Consider the following 21076-nt stretch of genomic DNA (forward strand, 5'->3'; position numbering starts at 1 on the left):
TTGGAATGGATTCAGAATCATGAAAACCATATAGTTTGACACATTACATGCTTCTTAAAGGGATAGTTCAGATTTTTTTTAACTTAAGTTGTATGAAATACTTGCCATTAATATAGGTGGTTGCAACTGTATTGTCCTGTGGTGGGAGTTCTGCTCTGGTTTTGGTGAAATATCAAGTAGTTCCGGTCATTTTGTGGGGGGCACTGGGGGCCATGCAGTAAAAGTAAATTAATCCACAAAACTAACGTAATTTGTATTGTTGACCTATTTCTAAAATATTAGTGCAACTTCCGTTGTTTTTTTACCCCTCTATCACACAGAACTATGTTTTTTGTGTCCATATCACTACTCCCAAAAAATAGTTCCATGTGATAGAGGGGTCAAAGTTGAACGAAAGTCGCGCTAATATTTCAGAAATAGGTCAACAATACAAATTACGTTCGTTTTGTGGATTAATTTACTTTTACTGCGTGGCCCCAGTGCCCCCCACAAAATGACCGGAACTACTTAATATTGACCAAAACCAGAGCAGAACTCCCACCATGGGACTCGGGCAATCAATTAATACAGTTGCAACCACTATATTAATGGCAAGTATTTCATACAACTTAAGTTAAAAAAATCTGAACTATCCCTTTAAAGCATAATTAAAATTACATTTTTTTGCCTTATTAGGTTTTTAATGGTACTCCCTGAATTGACCATGATCCACAATTTATATACTCTATTTTTAATGTTTAATGTTAAAACCTTGAACGATTACGTTTGCAATATCTTTTGGGTCAAATCTTAGATCGACTGGCCTGCCTTGCACACAGATGCCTAGAGCAGGGGTTCTCACCCTGGGGTCACGACCCCTTGGGGGGGGGGGGTGACCAAATTATTTTGGGGAGTCCCCAGATTATTATTAAAAGAAAAAGTATATATTTTTCTTTTGCAACAGACTGGCTCGAAAATGGAAATTAAAGGGACATTTCACCGCTGGAAGAAACTGCAGTCACTCAATGTTAACACCCTGAGCAGCATAAACAGAGTTCTCCGTCCTATCAATTAGTAACACTCGAGGCTCAGGACGGAGATTAATAAAAGGATGGAACTTTATTGATATCATGGTTTCTGGTTTCCGGTTCGGTGGACCAGATTGTCTCACAGCGGTGAAAAAAATCACCAAAAACTGATTGTCCACAAACTGATTTAAAGATGGAATGCCGTGAAAAAAAAGTGTACATGTACAGTTGGAGGCCATCGATATTGTCTTTTTCTTTTTGCTGAGGTTTGCGTGATCTGCGCAAAAGGACAGTTAACCCATTTTGGGCGGGAACCCCTTTTGGTGTTTTAAACATTATGTTATAATTTAGCTATTGAAAAATAGCAGATCTACAAGCTCATAGCGCACCACTCGGTGGCACGCTATGATCTTGTAGGTCTGCTATTTTTGAAAACTGGAGGATTTAGAAGGATTTTTTTTTTATTTTGAGGTCAGGCCTAAATGGGTCAAATGATAAGGGACAATATCGGTGGCACCCAACTGTAGCACCCGTATCGCCGAGGTTAACCACTGGACTAGTTCTAGGTTCTAAGGAGTGAGGAACAATAATGTATTAGACCAGAGACGAGGTTAACCACTGGACTAGTTCTAGGTTCTAAGGAGTGAGGAACAATAATGTATTAGACCAGAGACCACATACTTTAAAACGCAAAAGCCGGCAAAACTTTACTCAATAGTTAGTCAAATACATACAACACACAAACAACAACATTGACTTTTGACCCAATATAAAACAAAATCCTGCAGGTATCCTAAGGCAAGTAGTTCCATGTCATCTTTTTATTTCCTTTAAACCTCATTTAGAAATAGATTTATCTAAAACTAGGTTCAGGTATTTTAGTCTCCTATTTTAGTCAACTATTTTAGACAGGTTTAAAACTATTTTTTAGAAAACTAGTTTGTTCCTGTTGTGTCTCCATTTGTGTTCTAATATCTCGAGTTAACTCTTTTGTCCACAGGTAAAACCAAACTTGGATTCAATATCACAAGTAGAAGTAGGTATCCATTTCCCAAAAATATCAAAATAGAATGAACATTATACCTTAAATCACAATTTGAAATATCATGAGAAATACAACAATGTGCTTAAATCAGGATAGAGTCCAATCCAAAAATGTTTCTGTATCAAATAATGAAGTGTATGTGACACTGTAACTCAGTCCTTGTTCAGTTCAATTGTATCGAAATCCAAAAATAAATAAAACATATGACACCTTTACTGTCTCTTTCTCAGTTCAGTTCAGTACAAGCCCTCATCCCTGGCCTGTGTGTGTCTGTGTGTAACACTTACACTTGGAGGTGAACAAACACTCTACCGCTATGTGCTTGGACAGACAGACCCAGGGACCCACATAGCTGTCTATAGGAGTGGTTGCACCACTAAAACAAACAAAAACAATCTCCAACACTCCTACCGCTCTGGCAGTGAGTGAATCAAGTTGTCAGACTGTGCAAAGTGGACACTTGCACTGGCATGTAGAATGGTTCTCTGTATCAGTGTTTGTGGGCTTCTAGCTCGCCATCTTGATAATCTCCAACACTGTGTTGTTCCAACAGGGACAAAAAACCTGACCTGTACAACAGGTCATAACTCATAAAGGAAAGAAATCACTAAATTACTCAACTCAATTGCTTCAGGTACTGTACTGGCAAGTGGCATTGTTGTCCCAATTTCAGGCTGGGTGTCCCAAGTCCCAACAAAATAGTTTTCTTTCACAATTCCTTAACAAATTGTGCCAGTTTTCACCAGAATTAAAATAAGACTAATGATAAATATATTAGGCCTATATACCTACTTGTTTTTAGCATATTTTTTTGTCAATTAGCACTAGCTGCATTGTACACAAGACCCAAAGTGATGCTGATTACTGCCAGCAGCTGGCTGCCCAGCACAGCTGCCTTAATTGACTCATCTTTTACCATGAACAAATCAACATTTTGCCATCAAAAACATATACAATACACTCTTACTCATGAAATAACTACAACACGTTTTCATTTAAAAGTGAGACCAACAAACAATCTGTGCAATGAATCAATTCATTGTTTTTTAACTCACCAAAACACTCGGTCTGCACAAACACAAAGAAAACCGAGCAGGTTCTGCTGCTCCCAAGTCTGACCAAGCACTTCACACAGGTGTTTGTCACTGTTCTAGGTTTTAAACTTTAAAACATTTTCTTTTATCACAGGTTTTCTCGCATGGGGTTTTCATCATTTTAGCAACTTTGTGTTCTGACGTTCTGTCTGCTTCTCTCTCTCGTCTCTCCACTGTGTCATTAAAGGGGACCTGCCTGTCCCTTAAAGGGATGTTGTTTTTTGTACATGTACAGTTTTACTGTTGACTCTAAACATTATTAAACCATTTCCATCTTAACCCTTATTTATCAATTTTGCTGTTATGAACTACTTGTGCTTTAATGACTTATTCATGCATTTTAATTAAATAAATGCTCATATTTATTTAATATATTGTACACCCTAATTTCACATGTGGGTTTCATACAGAAAGTGTTAAAATTATGTTTTTTATGTGGCCACAGGCCACACCCACCAGTTCAGTAAGGGCGCGTTCAGAAATAGCGCACTGAGCAATGCAAACTAATAGGCGAGTGCGGTATTTCCAAACGCGCCCTAAGTATGCCTGTATTGCCTGATGGGTGGTGATCATAGAGTATAAAGAAGGATAGAGACTGAACTGGCGCGAAGCTCCGACCACCCCACCCCCTATTCTTGTCAGTGGAAGTTGCTCAGTGGCGTTTTGAAGCACCCGGAAGGACCGTCTACTTCCGCATTTGCCAACCAAATTTTGGTTGGCAAATGCGGAAGTGCAACCGAGCGCTCAATGTTAAAGCCCAGCTGCACGGGGTTTCCTCGCCATGAATACACGGGTCCGTCTGCAGTCCTTCCTCTTACCACTAGGGCCCAGTGCTTCAACGTTGGAGCGCCTCACTGGCCCCTTGGTGGTGATACACCTGAACTGAAGCCACTGCCACACCCACAGCTGTTGTAGTATGATAAAAGGGGGGAGGGGTTAGGGGAGGGGATGATATTGTCATGTCACTATATCACTGTCATTTCAATTGGGCCTTTTGACTTGGGCCTCGAATTGGTTCCTTTTGAGAAACCAAAAATACACAGGGAAGACATATTTCAATATTCTAACCACACCTAGGGGGGGTCCGTTAGAGTAATGTTACCACCATAGACATGTACAAAACAGAAAAAGTACAAAGGTCACGGCACTCCATCTTTAAGTAAACTGAAAGAAAATCTTTAACCGGAGAGAATGTGTCTGACTGACAGAATAGCTGATGTCCCCCCTTTTCTTCCTGGTACCGTGTACTGTACTGTACTGTACTGTACTGTACGCTTTAGTGGTGGAGTAACGGTCCGGTCCGGAACGTTCAGTCCTGTTCTACAATATGTGAATATTTTCAAACTGACTCAACAGCTGATTGCCATACTATGTCGGCAAAAAACCCCAGAAAAGAACAGAACATTTTATTTTTAATTAAGTAATTAATTAAAATAAAAATGAATTACAGAGAAGCATCATTGGGTCTTACAGGGTTATATAGACATGAGGCAGATTCAAAAAAAAAAAAAAAAAAGTGTCTTCTAAATCATGACATTTTTCTGAAAAACCCATGTTTCTATGTCAGTGGTGCTCAACCTTTTTCATGTCAAGGACCCCCAGAATGATCTGTATTTGGCTGTGGACCACCATCTGAAAATATGTTGTTCCAAAAACAACACACACAGATCCAGAATACATTCCTTTAATGTCACCTCAATTTTTAAAGTTACACAGTGAAAATGCATCCCTTTATAAAAAAGCCATTTAAAAAAAAATAGAGAATTAAGTGCCATTCATGAATGCTTTTAAAAGAAAACCTGAGTGATATTAATGTTCCCTTTTGTAATCATTTACCAGTGAATTAACATCAAAGGCATGTTGCCAGGTTGGTTGGTCCTTTTCACTCCTTGGGGCAGTAGCTTCTGAACCGTCTCGTCTTCTTAGATGCTCCACAGGCTTCAGGCGCGGTGGGCCCCTAGTGGAGAGATAGAGGCAGCGCTAAACAGTCTTGATTTTGTCAACTAATACTAAAGACGGAAAAATGTTTCGTCGACTACCTTTTTTCACCGACGAAAACTAAATGGAAACGAAATGAAAACTAAGCTGTGATGACTAAAACTAAGACTCGATATATTGACAATTTCGTCAACAAATTAAAACTATGACTAAAAAAGGAATAGTCAGGGAATATTTCAAAAAATAGGAATTTTAAAAAAATCCAAAAAGGTACCACATCCAAAAATTAAACAAACGGCAGACAAAGTACTCACATTTCCATTTCTTTATTGGCACACACCAAAAAGGAACGCTTACGCGTTTCGGCTATGCAGCCTTCATCAGAGCATTTTCTCATTTAGGAATAAATCTGGGAATACATTTCTTACCAAGAATGTTCTTGTTTTTGTAAAGGTGTCTACTAACATATCCCACATTGGTTTATATTCAACCACCCTAGGGGAATTTTTGACAGCTGCTGAAAGTTGGGGTACCATCCCACAGCCAATATATGGCAAAATTTTCTAAATTTCATTATGCTTTAAATGGCATGTGACGTGTCAAACTAGGTGTTTTTCATCATTCTGAATCCATTCCAAGCATTAGTTTTGCATGAAAAACACTCCTTGGGCTAAAAACGGCCATAGACACTTGCTCAAACATGCCTTAATGTGCCCAAATGTGCTGACCTCATCACATTTGTGATGACGGCTATGGCCTTTTTAAGCCCAAGGAGTGTTTTTCGTGCAAAACTAATGCTTGGGGCCTGGGCCATGGCTCAGTGGTCCAGGCACCTTGGCTGGTAATCCAGTCTGGCAGTGTGCCGCGGGTTCGACTCCCGATCCCGACGGCCTTTACTGCATGTCTTCCCCCATCTCTCTCCCCATTTCCTGTCAGCCTACCGTCTGTCCCCAAATATGCCCAAATGTGCTGACTTCATCACATTTGTGATGACGGCTATGGCCATTATTAGCCCAAGGACTGTTTTTCGTGCAAAACTAATGCTTGGAACCACCTAGTTTGACACGTCACATGCTACTTAAGGCATAATGGAATTTAGAACATTTTGCCATATATTGGCTGTTGATGGTACCCCAACTTTCAGCAGCTGTCAAAAATTCCCCTAGGGTGGTTGAATATAAACCAATGTGGGATATCTTAGTAGACACCTTTACAAACACAATGGTGAAGAAAATTCTTGGTAAGAAATTTATTCCCAGATTGTATTAATATCCCCTGACTAGAAGGGACTAGTGGACAAGAGATCCAGTAAGTAAAAGACACAATAATGTTACACTTGGTTGCATGCTGAAAATATCTACAAGCTTACAACGCGTCGCAGTGTAGATCTGCTATTTTCAGCATGTGCAAAATCTGTCATTACGACGGCATCAAGGCCCGCCAAAATACATTTTAGTCTACTAAATCAACTGTAGCTTTAGTCGACTAAAACTAGACTAACACTAAAACATTCCAGGTGACTAAAATATGACTTAAACTAAATTTCTAACTAAGTTTCAGTCCAAATAGAAATTTGCTGCCAAAAACCACACTGGTGCTTTTTTCTTTTACTACTACTACAAGTTAATTTTATCCAGCAATCTCGGCCATCGTGACTTGGTGCCCAGGTCATCGTGACATCAAGGACTATAAGATAGCTCGAACCAGTGCTGGTTGTCTCGTTAAGAGCCCGCTGCAGCGGTGTCCGATCCCAACTTAACCGGGATGCAGAAACTTCTAACCCAACGATATCCGGTTTGCAAAGCCAGATATCACTGAGGACATTTGGGCTTGTAAGGCCAAATATCCTGTCTCGACCGTAAGGCAATGGAGTCTCTCGTGAGGAGCGTAGCAAATGCTGCTATAGCTCCCTAAACCTCTTCGGATTCTACTTATATATGGTTCACTAGATGCGTGTCATGGTGACGATGCCAGCCAGCTGAGGACGTCGTATCACCATGACGATGCCAGGCGTGTATACCCATATAGGAGGTTTCTACACTAGTCTGATGTCAGCGCTGGATATTGCCGTTGTCTCCATACATGGAGGTTGTCTCCATATACATATGGAGCTCTAGGTGAAATAGCGAAGGCTTTCACCTAGGAGATAACCTATAGCTAGAGGTGTGTTATATGTATTGTACAGTGTGAGTATACACTGTACGTGTATATTTTAAATATACACTCAGATGCATCTATCATTCTGCTGTACATATATTATCATTGGAACTGTACCTTGTACATGCTGCAGACCAGAGGGTAGAGATAGGACATGGCTTTATTCTCCAGCTCATCCGTGTGCTCCTGCAAAAATAAAACATAGAATTAAGAAAATAATACCCCCTAAAACCTACTATGTTAGTGTAAAGACCCACATTTAAACCCCTTTCGTACGAAATGATACGTAGCTTGCGGAGTTAGTTCAGTCAGATATACTATGCTGCATTACTATGTGGGTGTATTCAGTGTTTGTAAGACCCACATGTCATTCGCTGATGTGGCAGTCAGCTGACCAATTGGGTGGGGTATTTAAGCTCACCTGGACCAAAGATGGTCTATTTATGAAGATGGGCGAACTTCATTGGAGCCACTAGAGGCGCAATGGCCTACAAATCCTACAAATGGTCTGCTAAGTAGGCATGGTTTGCTCTTCCCCTACCTCCCCCCTCCCCTCTCCCAGGCTGACAACAACACTGACCATGTCATTTATTCAGATGGATCCCCATTAGCTGCCACCGAAGTAGCAGCTACTCTTCCTGGGGTCCATGACAAACAATACATATAACACAACACAATAAAAAAATAACACTGCACAATAAAAACAGGTGCAATCTTGAAAGAAATACATTCATAATACAAAATACAAATGCATTTAAGACATTAAAAATACAGAGAAAATAAAAACACTAAACAAGACATCCCCTTAAATGATGTCAGTTAATTATAAAATTGGGGTAATTGATCAGGTGTCTCTTAAGGAGCCTCTTAAAACTAGCCTTACTGGGTGCTTCCGTGATTATAGTTGGTAACGTGTTCCATACTGAAATAGCCCTGAACATTACAGATCTGCAAACCGCATTTGTTCTGGGTTTTTCTTTGACCATGTGGCCACTAGTAGCCTGCCTGGTAGCATGACTATGATCATCAATGGATGAGCATTGAGAGCATTATATGGCAAATGTCATGATTCCCATTTCCCAAATCAGCCTCCATCAACCAAGAGTCTAAGACAGTTACGGAAAATGATATTATTAAGCATTGGAACACACATTTTATTTCACTTTTAATATGTCCATTCATTTCACATTATAATATTCACATATTGTCATCTTGAATATGGGGCCAGAGCCCCCTATGCGTCAAATTGCAGATGGACAGAGAGAGGCTTCCGGACTACTCTCAAATCTCGTGAGAGTTTGTTGCTGGGATAAAGAAAGGCAGATAACTAAGTAGATTTTCTCCCGATTTGTCTCGCTAAAAGAAGCCATTTTACTATGAATATCTTGGAAATATTGTGTGCCTTGTGATGATTGGGTCCAGCATTTAGTTCAGTGACCATGGAGTTAAGGAATGGATCATAAGCTGTGTTCACGTTCACTCTCCCATTGGAAATTAATAGACTCCAACATTCTTCCCGTCTCCTAATAATGTGTCCGGGCCCCCTTCACGCAGATACGGGAAGTAAAGTGGAGTTTGTGCCTCTTGCTAATTGTCCTCTTGGCCTAGACTGCATGCTTCTTCCTGCCTTTCTACTGCTTATGGTTCCTGGTTGTTATGTGATGTTTGCTCCCACCGCCACCCCAGCACCACCGGTGGGCTATTTCTGTTCCCCATGGGGGCTTGTTATTGTATATCGATCTCCCTGCTCTTAATGTTTAATGATGGTGTGTTAAAGGACCTATAACATAAAATTCAACTTTTTCAATTTCTTTGGGGTTTTTGGGGCTCCCATATGTGTTTTCTACCCCCACAAATAACCAATTTTGAACAATCAGGCTTTCATATCATATTGGTGCTTTAATGGAAATTGCTCTCAAGAACAGCTCAACTGATTTTGTCCTCATCGTGATGTCATCAATGTCACCCTACTTTGTATAATTCCTTCTCTTCTTCAGTCAAATTTGCATTTCCACTTTGTTTACAATGTCCACCATTGTTGATTTTCCAAGCTGGCATGGAATGGAAACAAGCCTGGTTTTATCTAGCATCAGTATTATAATGACTCAAATATTAAATAATCTGCATATCAGCACCCCCACCATCTCAGGACATTGTGGTACTGCAGCTAAAACTGCTTTCAAAGTCCAGAAAGAAATGACAAGGACTGGTTATATCAGACAATATGATATTAAATATTAAAAGCAGTTTTAAAATGCATGTTATTTGCGCTTTAATGAAAGGAGAAAAATGTAGCGGAGCCGAACACCAAGATAAAAACATTATATGCACACTTGTATTCTCATTCTATAATAAATATTAGTTAAATCTATTTGTGAGTTATGTGACTGAACTGTGCATTTGTGGAAAAAACTCAAATGTGTGTAATATAACACAGTGTAATATAACACGCACTCACTTGAGGACCATATATATTTTTTGCAACTAAAAGAGTCCAACAATGGCAAAGCCTGGGGAAATAATTAACTTTCCTTGTATAAAACAATGTGCTCTATGGATAAAGATTGACCAGAGTCATGAAGCTTGCCTCGTGCATCATATGAACCTTTGAACGTTAACTGTGTCCTAGTGCTTGTTATCCCTGAAGAAGGCATCTTTTGTCAAAACGTCAGTCGGTAGGTTTTTGGCAGCACATTTTTATTTCAGTTTTAGTCATAGTCTTTTGAACAGTTTACATTTAAGTTTGTCAACTGGAATGTTTTTGTGTCTAGTTTTAGTCGACTAAATATCATACGATTTTAGTCGACTAAATATCATACGATTTTAGTCGACTAAATCTAGTTGATTTAGTCGACTAAAATGTGTTTTGGTGGGCATTGATGCCGTCGTAACGACTGATTTTACACTTGCTGAAAACAGCATGCAACCAAGTGTAAAATTACTTGTACTCGATCTCTTGTCCACTAGTCCCTGCCTAACATTTTAGTCTAGTTTTTATTTGTTGACGAAATTGTCAATATATTGAGTCTTAGTTTTAGTCACCATAGCTTAGTTTTAATTTAGTTTTCGTCAGTGAAAAAAAGGTAGTCGACGAACATTTTTCGTCTTTGTCGACGAAAATGCATGGTGACTACGAGCTGTGTGACCTCTCTTCCAGTATACTTTTATAAACATTTTGGTGGCAAAACCGCTTCCCCGGTTTTTTACTAGCCCGTTTCGCACCAGTAAGGGGAGGGAGGGGCTAGCCCACAGCGTGCCCGCCGCAGTCGGCGCACACAGAAGTCATGGCAGATGGCTGACGCTGTGGAACGTGAAGCACAACGACCTGCGCTTTAGTTATGACTGAAAGAAACACAAATAAAACCGTTGGCGAAAACAGAAGCCCAACACGAGGATAAAGGAAACATTCAGTCCAAATGTCCAGTTTGCCAATTCACAACTACCACTTTGGTGTTGAAACTTCAAATTATTATAAACATTCACGACAGTAGCCTACAAATAAAATGTATGCAACGGCTATACTAAATTATACTGATTGGTCAATATAAGTAAAATAATATAGCCTTTCCATAAGAGTATCTTTTTCTATTTTTCCAAGAAGAATACAGCAAGTAGCATATTAAGTAAAACATTATAGTGGCTATAGGCTATTATGGGAGATGTACACCAACTCATTTACCTCAGAGGATGTTTTTAATTCTGGATAAAACCATAAAATGGTCTATGGTCTATTCTAATGGAATAAATGGATGATCAAATGTAGGAGTTTTGACAATAACCAACTGTAACTAGTGCCGTCACCTTGAGTGATGTAATTTGGGCAGCGACAATAACTATGCATGCAGCCTCCCCCTGTCTACAATGAGAGGATTATGGGCATTGTAGGAATTCAGCAATCCAAATTTCAAATTGTGCTATACTGTTATTATCTACTACAAATACTAATAACAGATTAATCGCCCAGGACGAAGTTCTTTGTCCTTTCTATTAGTAACGCCCGACGCTCAGGACGAAGTATTGTCCTAAAGACGAAGTTTATTGATACGAGAACAGATCGCCTGGCTGTATAGCCCAGGCGCGCCTGCTGGGCTCTCCTCGGTGACGCGCAAGACTGAGACGTCATCAAAAAACTCCCTCCTCTGTTTAGCTGATGAAAACGAAAATCTTAAAACGTTCATAAATCGCGATCTAAATCATCCCGTCTTTTTCTGAAAAAAGATCCTGTGTTAGACGGCGCTCCGCGGTCCAGTCGCTAGTCTCGATAGATTTATTCTTGTCTCCCGTTGTTGTCGAACGATTCTAAAGTGCTGTGGCTATTGTTAGCTGCTACACAACATCATGAACTTCCGGCCGGTCCGTCCGGAAAAGGCGTCCGTGTTTATAAATCGACTAAATAGTTCCGGGCAATTAAAGTGTTAACATTGAGTGACAGCAGTTTCTTCCAGCTGTGAAATGTGCCCTAAGCATTATGGTTACTAGCCCTTACCCGTTGTGAGATATTGCCCCAGGGGGTACTGCGCCCTGAGCGCATTTTTTATTCACTAATAAATTCATTATTAATCTATAATTTGTTAAATTGGAAAAAGGGCTTCGTTAAGACCTCCATATTATTATGGTCAATGCCTGTGTGAAAAGTGGGAGTGATTGGTGCAGGCAGTGAGGAGCTACGGAAGTGTTTGACACACACACATTCAGACATTCAGACACACAGACACACATTCAGACATTTGGTTAATTATAGTATGATGATATGATGATGATGATGATGTACTTACCCCGTTGATAGTGATCCAGGGTACATATGTGTGGGGAGGCTTCAGGCTCTGGGTCTTCAGTGCGTTCTGGTGCATCAACTGGTTGCCCAGGTCTCCCTTCACACAGCTCATCACACTGTCCCATGACAGTGCAGGGGAATAGAGAGCCACACACTGGAGAAAACAAACAAAAAAAAGGAGGGGAAATAAACCTTAAGTCGGGGTGCAATGGCTATTTGGAGCATTATATTTTGTAGTTTCACTCTGAAACGGAAAGCTGTGTGTTTTTGAACCAATCAGAAGGCAAGAAATGAATCTTTCTGGCCCTGATGAAGACCGGTTAGGTCGAAAGTCGAAACATGTTGACAGTTGCCCGTTTAATTTAATAAAGGCTCTATCCTCCTCATTTTAACCTTGAGTGTCCGGATCGTTCATTTTTTATTCGTGCCTTGATCCTGTTTGATCCGTGTGAGCACCTTTTTATCATCATCACCTGTTTGTATCTCCGTCGAGTACCTGGTTCGTTTTTTCCTATTAAATTCTCTTTATTGTTAATGGCATTTAATGTTTGCGTTAGGGACAAGATGACATACATTTTCCCTTCATTGTCAATGGCATTTTTAAAACAAACATTGAACTAAAAACAAACATTAAACCTGTATATATATATAACTCAAATCTTTGCTCCTGGGGGGGTCCCTTGAACATCATATTTTCAGATGGTGGTCGGCGGCCTATTACATAATAATAATAATTCTTGGTGGTCCTTGACATGAAATATTGAGAACCACTGATATAGAAACATGAGGTTTTTCAGAAAAAAATAAAAAATAAATTATTTCGATGTCAGGCCTAAATAAATGGGTTAAGCAACTTCTGCCATATAGAGGGATATGTCAGGGAAACAAGCAAACAAGCAGTAATACACACGCATGCACACACACACGCATGCACACTCACACACACACACACACATGCACGCTCACACACACACACTTACAGGCTCGGCGGCTTTGATGACGTCAGCAGCACTTTCCATACAGTTGATGACCTGGAAGGCAGAGTCTGACATGTGCAATACGCACGTCTGAATGGGAGAAAAGGTTTGGAAAACATCATGTATTACTATTAAAGTAGCTATAAGCAATAATATGTCAACATTTTAATGACCTTTTTTTTGGTATTCAGGATAAAACGCTCCAAAACAATGTTTTGTCTCTGTGACACATCTAGGGGCCACAATCTGCATTCAGATTAAAAGCTTTGTCATTGGTCGATTTGCCTGTCTACTTCCTGATTGGGTTAGTCATTTCGACCAATGACAAAGCTTCTAGATCAATCTTTGAATTTCAGAGCAGATTGAGGCCCGTAGATGTGTCACAGAGACTAAATTATTTTGTGTTTTACCGATTGCTGGCTGTCTATGACAAAAGGTCATAGAAAGCCATATCATTAAAAAGGACCTAAAGACATCTCCAGACGTCATTAGCACCCCACGTTTTTTATTGAGAGCGCACAATAGGTGTTAAATAAGGTTGCAGACTGCTGGTATAGTGGCTTTCCTTTGGGATTATTTTCATAGACCTGGTTGCTTATTTCTCTGACACAATCTGGCAACACTGCTCCTCAGAAGTGCTGACGTTCACCTATCCAATTATCCATAGACAATGTCAGAACCCATTGTCAATTCTTTTTAAAATTTTAATTAATGAACCCCTGTCATTTTCATCAATCGTGTGTATGCATTATTTATTTTTGGGCTTTCTGTGCTTTTTCTTTTCTTGATCTTCCTTTTCTTTTGTCGTGGTCATCGCTGCCAGTTCCCACCTGATGTTGTGTGGGAGTCCTGAATGCTCCAGGCCGTACTGAATCACTGCTAGCTTGCCCAATGTCTTCAGACTAGGTCTTAAGTGTAAGATCTGTAAATAGCAGATGGGTGGATCAGCCTTGTATCCAATGATGATGACTTGATCTCCCACCTTAGAACCGTAGATAGTACAACACCAATTCGGTCCTTTTCCCTTGGGCTCAACCTTTTTCCAGGTGAAGGTCTTCGGATTGAATTTCCACAGAGCATTGAAGTGAAGTTTCAGAGCAGAGTTGAAGCCGCCAAATATGTACAGCTCTCCTTTGTAGGCAAAGGCTACGTGACACATGCGTCCTTCTGGGAGAAGCCGTGCAGAAGGCGTGCTCAGCCAGTGGTCGGTCTCTGTGTCAAACACTCTGACGCTGTTTAAGTAAGCTCCACCCCTAAAGCCCCCAAATACAAAGATCTTTGTCCCGATGACTGTGGCAGAGTGGCGCTCTGAAGCAGGCGGTGGAACGCCTCTGGTGTTAATTAAAGACCAGAGCATTGTGGTGGTGTCCAACTTGTAGAGGTCATTAGTTGCTCCAGTCTCGATGCATCCTCCATGTACGTACATGACCTTCCCAGAGACACATGCCGAGTGGTCTTCCCTCCCCTCTGGAATAGACCCAGAAACCCTGGGCTTGAACCATCTGAGATTGTCAACATCAAATGCATAAACAAGGTTGTCCTGGTAGTCCCCGTCGACGGTAAACCATTTGTCTTCATCCTCCGTTATCTTACAATTCACAATCCCCCCCCAGATGTAGATGGTATCACCTATAAGCACAGCCGTGTGGCCCCAACGCGAGGAGGGGACCTCGATGGGCCGTTTCGTTCTTCTTCCAGTTGTCACTGGAGGAAACTCCATCCAGACCATAGACACTGTGTTCAAGACGTGCACATCAATATGATCCATGTTGTGGTGGATGCTTCCAAAGTAGTACACCATGTCCCCCACTGGCACTGCAGGGCCAGTGGGGGACTGTCCCGTTTCCGGATGCACCAGCTTTCTTTTCAGGGACGCCGCCCAGCACAACATCCTCTCTCTCTTTCTCTGTCTTGTCTGTCCCTGACCCATATTTTTCCTCCTCTTCTCAGTTTCTCTCGATCACATTTGAAATCTCAAAACTGTGTTCGTTGTCACATTATATAGGCTGACCAGGGTTCTTATCCGATGTCACTCATAACACATACCACTGGCATGCATTTAAAACAATGCCAATTTGCACAGTACTGTAAATATACCATAAAGACAAATTATATCAGAATAACACATTGAGCTTATAATGTTCTTCTTTGACACAAATGACAGTATTCACACCGAGTCACAGTAATAACCACTAAATTGAACCAACACAAAGCAATTTTATCTACTTGTTTTTCAACATAACATTGAAATCCTTTATGTTGAATTATTCTATATTATTTCCTGTTGTGGAGAAAAGACCCTTCAAAAAAGGCAGAAACACCTAATTTGGAAGACGATAGTATGACATCTTCAGATGACATCACGCCTCTCTGCATTACTTACAGTATAGCTCATTGTGTATATTGCGTATAGCTTTTTACTTGTGCAAGCAGAGCACGCAAGTAATGTGGTTTATCCGGCACTTTGATGCGCATGCCGTGGTACATATACTGATTTTGAGAGTGACGTAATGAAGATATGTATCAATGCCGGGGTATAACTGGCTCTCGGTGGTGACGTAATGAAGATATGTACCAATGACAGGGTATAACTGGCTCTCGGTGGTGACGTAATGAAGATATGTATCAATGCCGGGGTATAACTGGCTCTCGGTGGTGACGTAATAAAGATATGTTTCAGTGTCGGTTGGATTAAAGGTAATGTATCTATGTATACATGTATGTAATCTGAAACCTACCTTTATTACGTCACCATCGAAAGCCAGTTATATCCCCGTCATTGATACATATCTTCATTACGTCACACTCAAAATCAGTATACAGTATATACACACCACGGCATACGCAAAAAACCACCCAAGTGACCACAATATACCACTTTTCAACTTACATAATGTTACCTGTTAGCTAACCAATATTGAAACATATCGTAATTACGTCACCATTGACGGCCAGATATAACCCGACTTTAGTATTTAATTCCAATGTTTTACAGAGAGGCTGAGGTTTGAAAGTCCGTAGCAGCAAGGAGAGCACGCAAGTATTGTGGTCGTGTTAATACGTACTGTATGCACGTGAGCTGGGAGGTATATATACACTGGACCTTGATACCAACCAAGCATACGTACATAAAAAAGCCAGTCGACCACAGTATAGTACTTTCAACTTACATACATGTATACATACATATGTTACCTGTTACCCAACCAATATTGAAACATATCGTAATTACGTCAACCATTGACAGCCAGTTGACAGTCGACAGCACTCTGCTTGCGCACTACTTGTGTGCAACGCGTAAGTCGACAGTTAACATTTTTTTTTTTTGCAAAAAAAGGGTGAAGTGTCCCTTTAAGACTTGTACCATTTTCATTTGGTGAGAACTCATGGTGAGCGCCTGAGGAAAAAGCCTTACCTCGATCATGTTGCCCAGACACTCTTCCGGTCCGTGCTGGCAGGTATAAACATACTTCTGTCCTTCAGATGTTTCCTGGGGGATCACGGCAACAAATAATAAGACAAAGAAAGAACATTAAAACATTAAATATATCAAGTTTGTGCTAGCCAAAACCGTGGGAGGAGTAGTTGGACAAACCTTAGTTTGTTTATAACTAGAGCGGTGCCCGTTGGGCACTGGCTTACTCGGAACAATGCAAGTTGGAAAGGCATGCCCCTACCCAGTAATTATGTCTGTGTCCCTTTTAGGCCCATATATGGAGTTCTTTGTCAGGCATGCCCAAATATGGAGCCTATGCAGATGTCAGAACAGGCCAGCTACATATATGGAGATCTAGGGGTGATCAGGTGTTATCAATTGGCTAATTTGGGCCTGTGCAGAGCCTGGGCAAATAAAGTCGCCCAAGTACAGTGTGTTGCCATTTTGGGCTTAAGTACTTAAAATGGCAACATTTCAGTTATGACACTTTCAGAATCAGGTTAAAAGGATATTGAGAAGGACCTTTTCAAAGTGCAAGAGTGCACGTGCAACATAAGCAGATTGTTCTGTGCTTAGTGGGAATGATCAGCTGACTGTCCTGAAGAGATAACAAATGATTAAGCTAGTCATAATTACATTGCCAATCATATCTCAGGGAAAGAGATGTAGAACAATAAAAGATCATGTGGGCAATGGGCATTCACCTCCAGGTGCATTTGTTTTATTGACACTTACTGTAGTTTTCTACTTCTTGATTTTCACTTCTTGATTTTCACCAGTTCGACCTGTTCTGTATTGCGTCTCCTCACTTGATTGCACATGTTTTGATGTTGCAAAACGGATAATTTCGTCCTCCGTTTAAAAAGAAATCCCTGCCCATACGACAAAGATGTCCACACACAAACGCAGAAACGCATTGAACACAAGAGAAAATCACTGCAGTAGCAGGTTTCAATTGTAGGCTATTTGCGTCACATATGAGGTGCCAAATACATAGGCCTATCATGTTTTTGAATGAAGGAAATTAATAAGTACCGCATTTTAAAAGCCTCCTAAATTGTGAGTGGAAGTGGAACATGCTTCTTGCATTGTCTGTCAGCATGTCATGCCCTGTGCGTGAATCTCCATATAATTTAAAAATATGATTCCGATTCATACACCCAATAGACACTTTATCATTGCTCTGGAAAGTCCTGCACAGAAAATAATAGCAGAGTCAGACCTATAGATGTGTCGCGTCCACAACTGTCACTAAAAATGTAGGGCTTGTAGGCTATAAAGGACAAATTTGGGAACAGCGTTCACGCGCGCACAGTGGAATGCATGCAGTCAAGGGTGTGCCCTTTATTACCTAAACAGGTGCCATGCGCACGGTGCGCGACTGGACATGACCCACTCCCACTGTATACTTTCTTCTCACCAACCACGCTATTTGATGCGATTGCATTCACCCCCCCTCTCTCGCTCTCCCCCTCCATGACCATGATCATGAAACGGAGAGCAAAATACGGCATACGTGTCTACAATCTATCATTTGACAAAACATTATTTATAATGTCTTATTGCTCTGAAACAATGATGACCGTCATGTTTCATCGCAATAAAACACGTCGTAGGGGATGTCACAATATAGGAAATGCATGATTCTCACATCCATGTGGCGTGCGCTGGTGTAGCAGTCAGACTAACTTTACACACAAGAATATAGTTTCACATTGGCTATGCAGTATGCACACGCCACGCCACACATTATCCACAGTTTCGGCCGAAAACGCCGTTTGCGTGTGGCTGAAAGGCCCAAATAAATGTGCGTTTGGAAAAAGACCCATATAGGTGTAGCCCAGGCTTGGGTGCAGTTACTGCCGGCCGTTAATTGGGCTCACATTCTCATTCACATGATTCACTTCATCCAATCACACACACACTCATTCCATCTTCATACCGGCTATTTAAACTGGAAGTTTGCACTGCTCAATCTGCTTGCTCGTTTTCTGCTGCACAGTACTGATTCTGCTGCGCTGTAAACTTTTGCTGCTCAGTGCTCACCCTCCTCCACCCCAGCTACCACCTGTCGTTTTGGATCTGCTGTTTAGGTACGGGGGATTCGGAGTCGCTTGATCCGAGTACCTAAAAAGCAGACCCAATTCATCACCAAACCATAATAAATATATTGCTCATTTTATATTCAATAAATATATATTCCATCGGGAACCCATTTTGGTGTTGTAAGCATTATGTTATGCTTTAGCTGTTGAAAAATAGCAGATCTACAAGCTCATAGCGCGCCACCGAGTGGTGCGCTATGAGCTTGTAGGTCTGCTATTTTCGAAAAATCGTGAAAATGCGGCACAAATCTTTGAATATATATTCTTTCAGAGCCAAAGTTTTTAACTCAAATCTTTGCTTCTGGTGGTTCCCTGGAACAACATATCTTCAGATGGGGGTCGGCGGCCAATTACATATAATCTTGGGGGTCTTGTTTGAGAACCACTGAACCACCCAACATAGGGGTTTTTCAGAAAACCATCATGACTTAGAAGACATTTTGTAGAATCGTTCCCAGGTCTAAATGGGTTAACCTTAACCTTGACTTACTTTTGCATTGCCGTAGGGCACCAGGGTGACATTGAGGATGTCAGCGAGCATGATCCAGGTAGGATAGAGCATCTGCGTGAGGAAGTGTCTGCAGCCGCCACACAGGGACTCGTAGTACAGCTCCAACTGGACCGCTGGTGCCGCCGCGCCCCTACTGGACCTGGTGACATTGGTCTCGAGGCACTGCTTCAACACCTACACACAGGAGCATGTATGTAGACGTGTGAAGTTATATCTTTATCTCACGTGACTCTGCACTTTGGCCCCCCTTTTTTAGGGCTAATGAAAGAAGAAAAACAACCAAAGAAAGAAGAAGAAACCTGCCGTTTTTTTCTTCTAATTATTTGTTCGGCCCCTAACAATTGTGTTTGTCGTCATGATTTGTCACAACTCGAGTTGGGCTTGTACGAGGCTTAAAAGGTCTTTCAATAAATACTTTTTGAAATGTCTATGGGGGGAAATCATAGGGAAATGAACGGGGAATTATTTCCTGGGTCCTCGTAGGGGGCGGGACCATAGGGGGGCGAGACTGCGACGCTCTTTCACCACAAAATCCCGTATTTCTCCGAACAATGCAATGTAATGCAATATAATACCCAGTAGCCCCGGATGTTAGCTCTGCATTCGGGATCTTGTGCACTACTCTATATTCTTCAATAGATATGTGTTTTAATCCCATCTGTTCTGTACCTGAACCAACGCCATTTCCCCCCTCGTCCACTTCCAGTTTACATCGAGTGTAATACAGGCTTTCGCCGGATGCGCCCCTCATTGAGGAATACAGGGCATTTCCGACAGAATAGAGCACAAGACTAGCATATATAGATACGATAGGAAAGTAAAAGTCGGACATAATAGGCTAAATACATCGATGAGCCAGTATTATTATAACACCCACCACAGTACTGTCATGTATAACACTGACATGACACGACTATACACATACTGTAATTATTTCCATAATAATAAACAATTCAAACTCACAGTATCACACGATGAACAAACTTTACTACAAATTACTAGCCCCAGAATGAGCGTAGGGAGAGGGCACATATGGGGCTAACAAATTACTAGTAGCCATAGTCATGTTTCAGGATGAATTTATAACGTACCCCACATTCGATAGCAGATTCCAGAGATGAGCACCACTGTGCCGGGGAGTGAGAGCAAGACGAGGCGGCAGTGCAGTGAGCACTATCCGAATAAAATGACCAAAGAGTCACAATGAACAACACGAGAACCTTCATCTCTAGCTCGACTGACTCGACTGTAAAATAAACAAGTGTAAACAAAACACACACTCGCCAAATCTACTACCGATCGGCGAGGAGGATAACTTCTTATAGTTCGAACAGAAACACTGACGGGAGTCGGGACTTGCCTTTTAGCAGAGGTTTACCCGGTGTTTTGATTGGCTCAGGCTGTCGGGTCATGTGGTGACAACAACAGCGTCACCTGACCTAACACAGTGGGTTTTCAACCAGTGGTCCGGGGACCACCCTATGGGACCACCAGACCAGGTCACAGCAGGTGGTCGTCCCCAGCTAAATGATGGAGAGTTGCATGGTATGGTCACCAAATTATGGACCCTTAGTAATAGATCTTTAACTCTTGAGAGCATAAAATCAAACCCCATTTGGTTTCATTTTACGCTATCAATTATTGTATCAAATAAATCTGCATTACCGGTAATTACTTAATTTTATACAATTAGAGAATGTAGAAGAATTGTTAACGTTTGCCGGTTAATCTATCTATCTATCTATCTATCTATCTATCTATCTATCTATCTATCTATCTATCTATCTATCTATCTATCTATCTATCTATCTATCTATCTATCTCTCTCTCTCTCTCTCTCTCTCTCTCTCTATTAGTACCAGTGCATCACTGAATAGAAAACAAATGGGCTGAATTGTTAGGTTTCTCTCTCTCTCTCTCTACCCGGGAACAGTATGGGTTGGCGGCTGGCACCCCAGACTGTGTCTTCCGTGAGGAGGAGGCCCAACAGCCCACGGTAAGGCCTTTAGGAGGGCCATTCAAGCCACAAGCA

General features: G+C 41.2%; 1 protein-coding gene and 1 long non-coding RNA gene across 2 annotated transcripts; one reads left to right on the plus strand and one right to left on the minus strand.

The window, feature by feature from the left end:
• Positions 1–1713: 1713 nt before the first annotated feature.
• On the plus strand, positions 1714–5087 carry LOC306943324. The gene is made up of 2 exons (XR_013792385.1): positions 1714–4712; positions 4749–5087. It is a non-coding gene; the product is annotated as an uncharacterized lncRNA (long non-coding RNA).
• On the minus strand, positions 4942–20417 carry ifi30a (IFI30 lysosomal thiol reductase a). The gene is made up of 7 exons (XM_079529576.1): positions 20136–20417; positions 19024–19218; positions 16408–16482; positions 12996–13082; positions 12017–12169; positions 7359–7427; positions 4942–5103 (listed from the first exon to the last, which is right to left on the minus strand). Exons 1-7 carry the CDS (start codon positions 20268–20270, stop codon positions 5029–5031), a joined length of 789 nt encoding a protein of 262 aa, XP_079385702.1. The 5' UTR covers positions 20271–20417; the 3' UTR covers positions 4942–5028.
• Between the last annotated feature and the right edge of the window lie 659 nt (positions 20418–21076).

Source organism: Electrona antarctica, assembly GCF_951216825.1.
Source record: "Electrona antarctica genome assembly, chromosome: 19".
In the NCBI taxonomy this organism is placed as follows: domain Eukaryota; kingdom Metazoa; phylum Chordata; class Actinopteri; order Myctophiformes; family Myctophidae; genus Electrona; species Electrona antarctica.

Coding starts and splice junctions, on each gene's coding strand:
- ifi30a (XM_079529576.1), bottom strand. CDS start 20,270: ATGAAGGTTCTCGTGTTGTTCATTGTGACTCTTTGGTCATTTTATTCG. Junction 7,428..12,016: donor CCTGGATCACTATCAACGGG/GTAAGTACATCA, acceptor TTATTTTTGCAG/GAGCACACGGATGAGCTGGA. Junction 5,104..7,358: donor TGGTCTGCAGCATGTACAAG/GTACAGTTCCAA, acceptor TCTCTCCACTAG/GGGCCCACCGCGCCTGAAGC.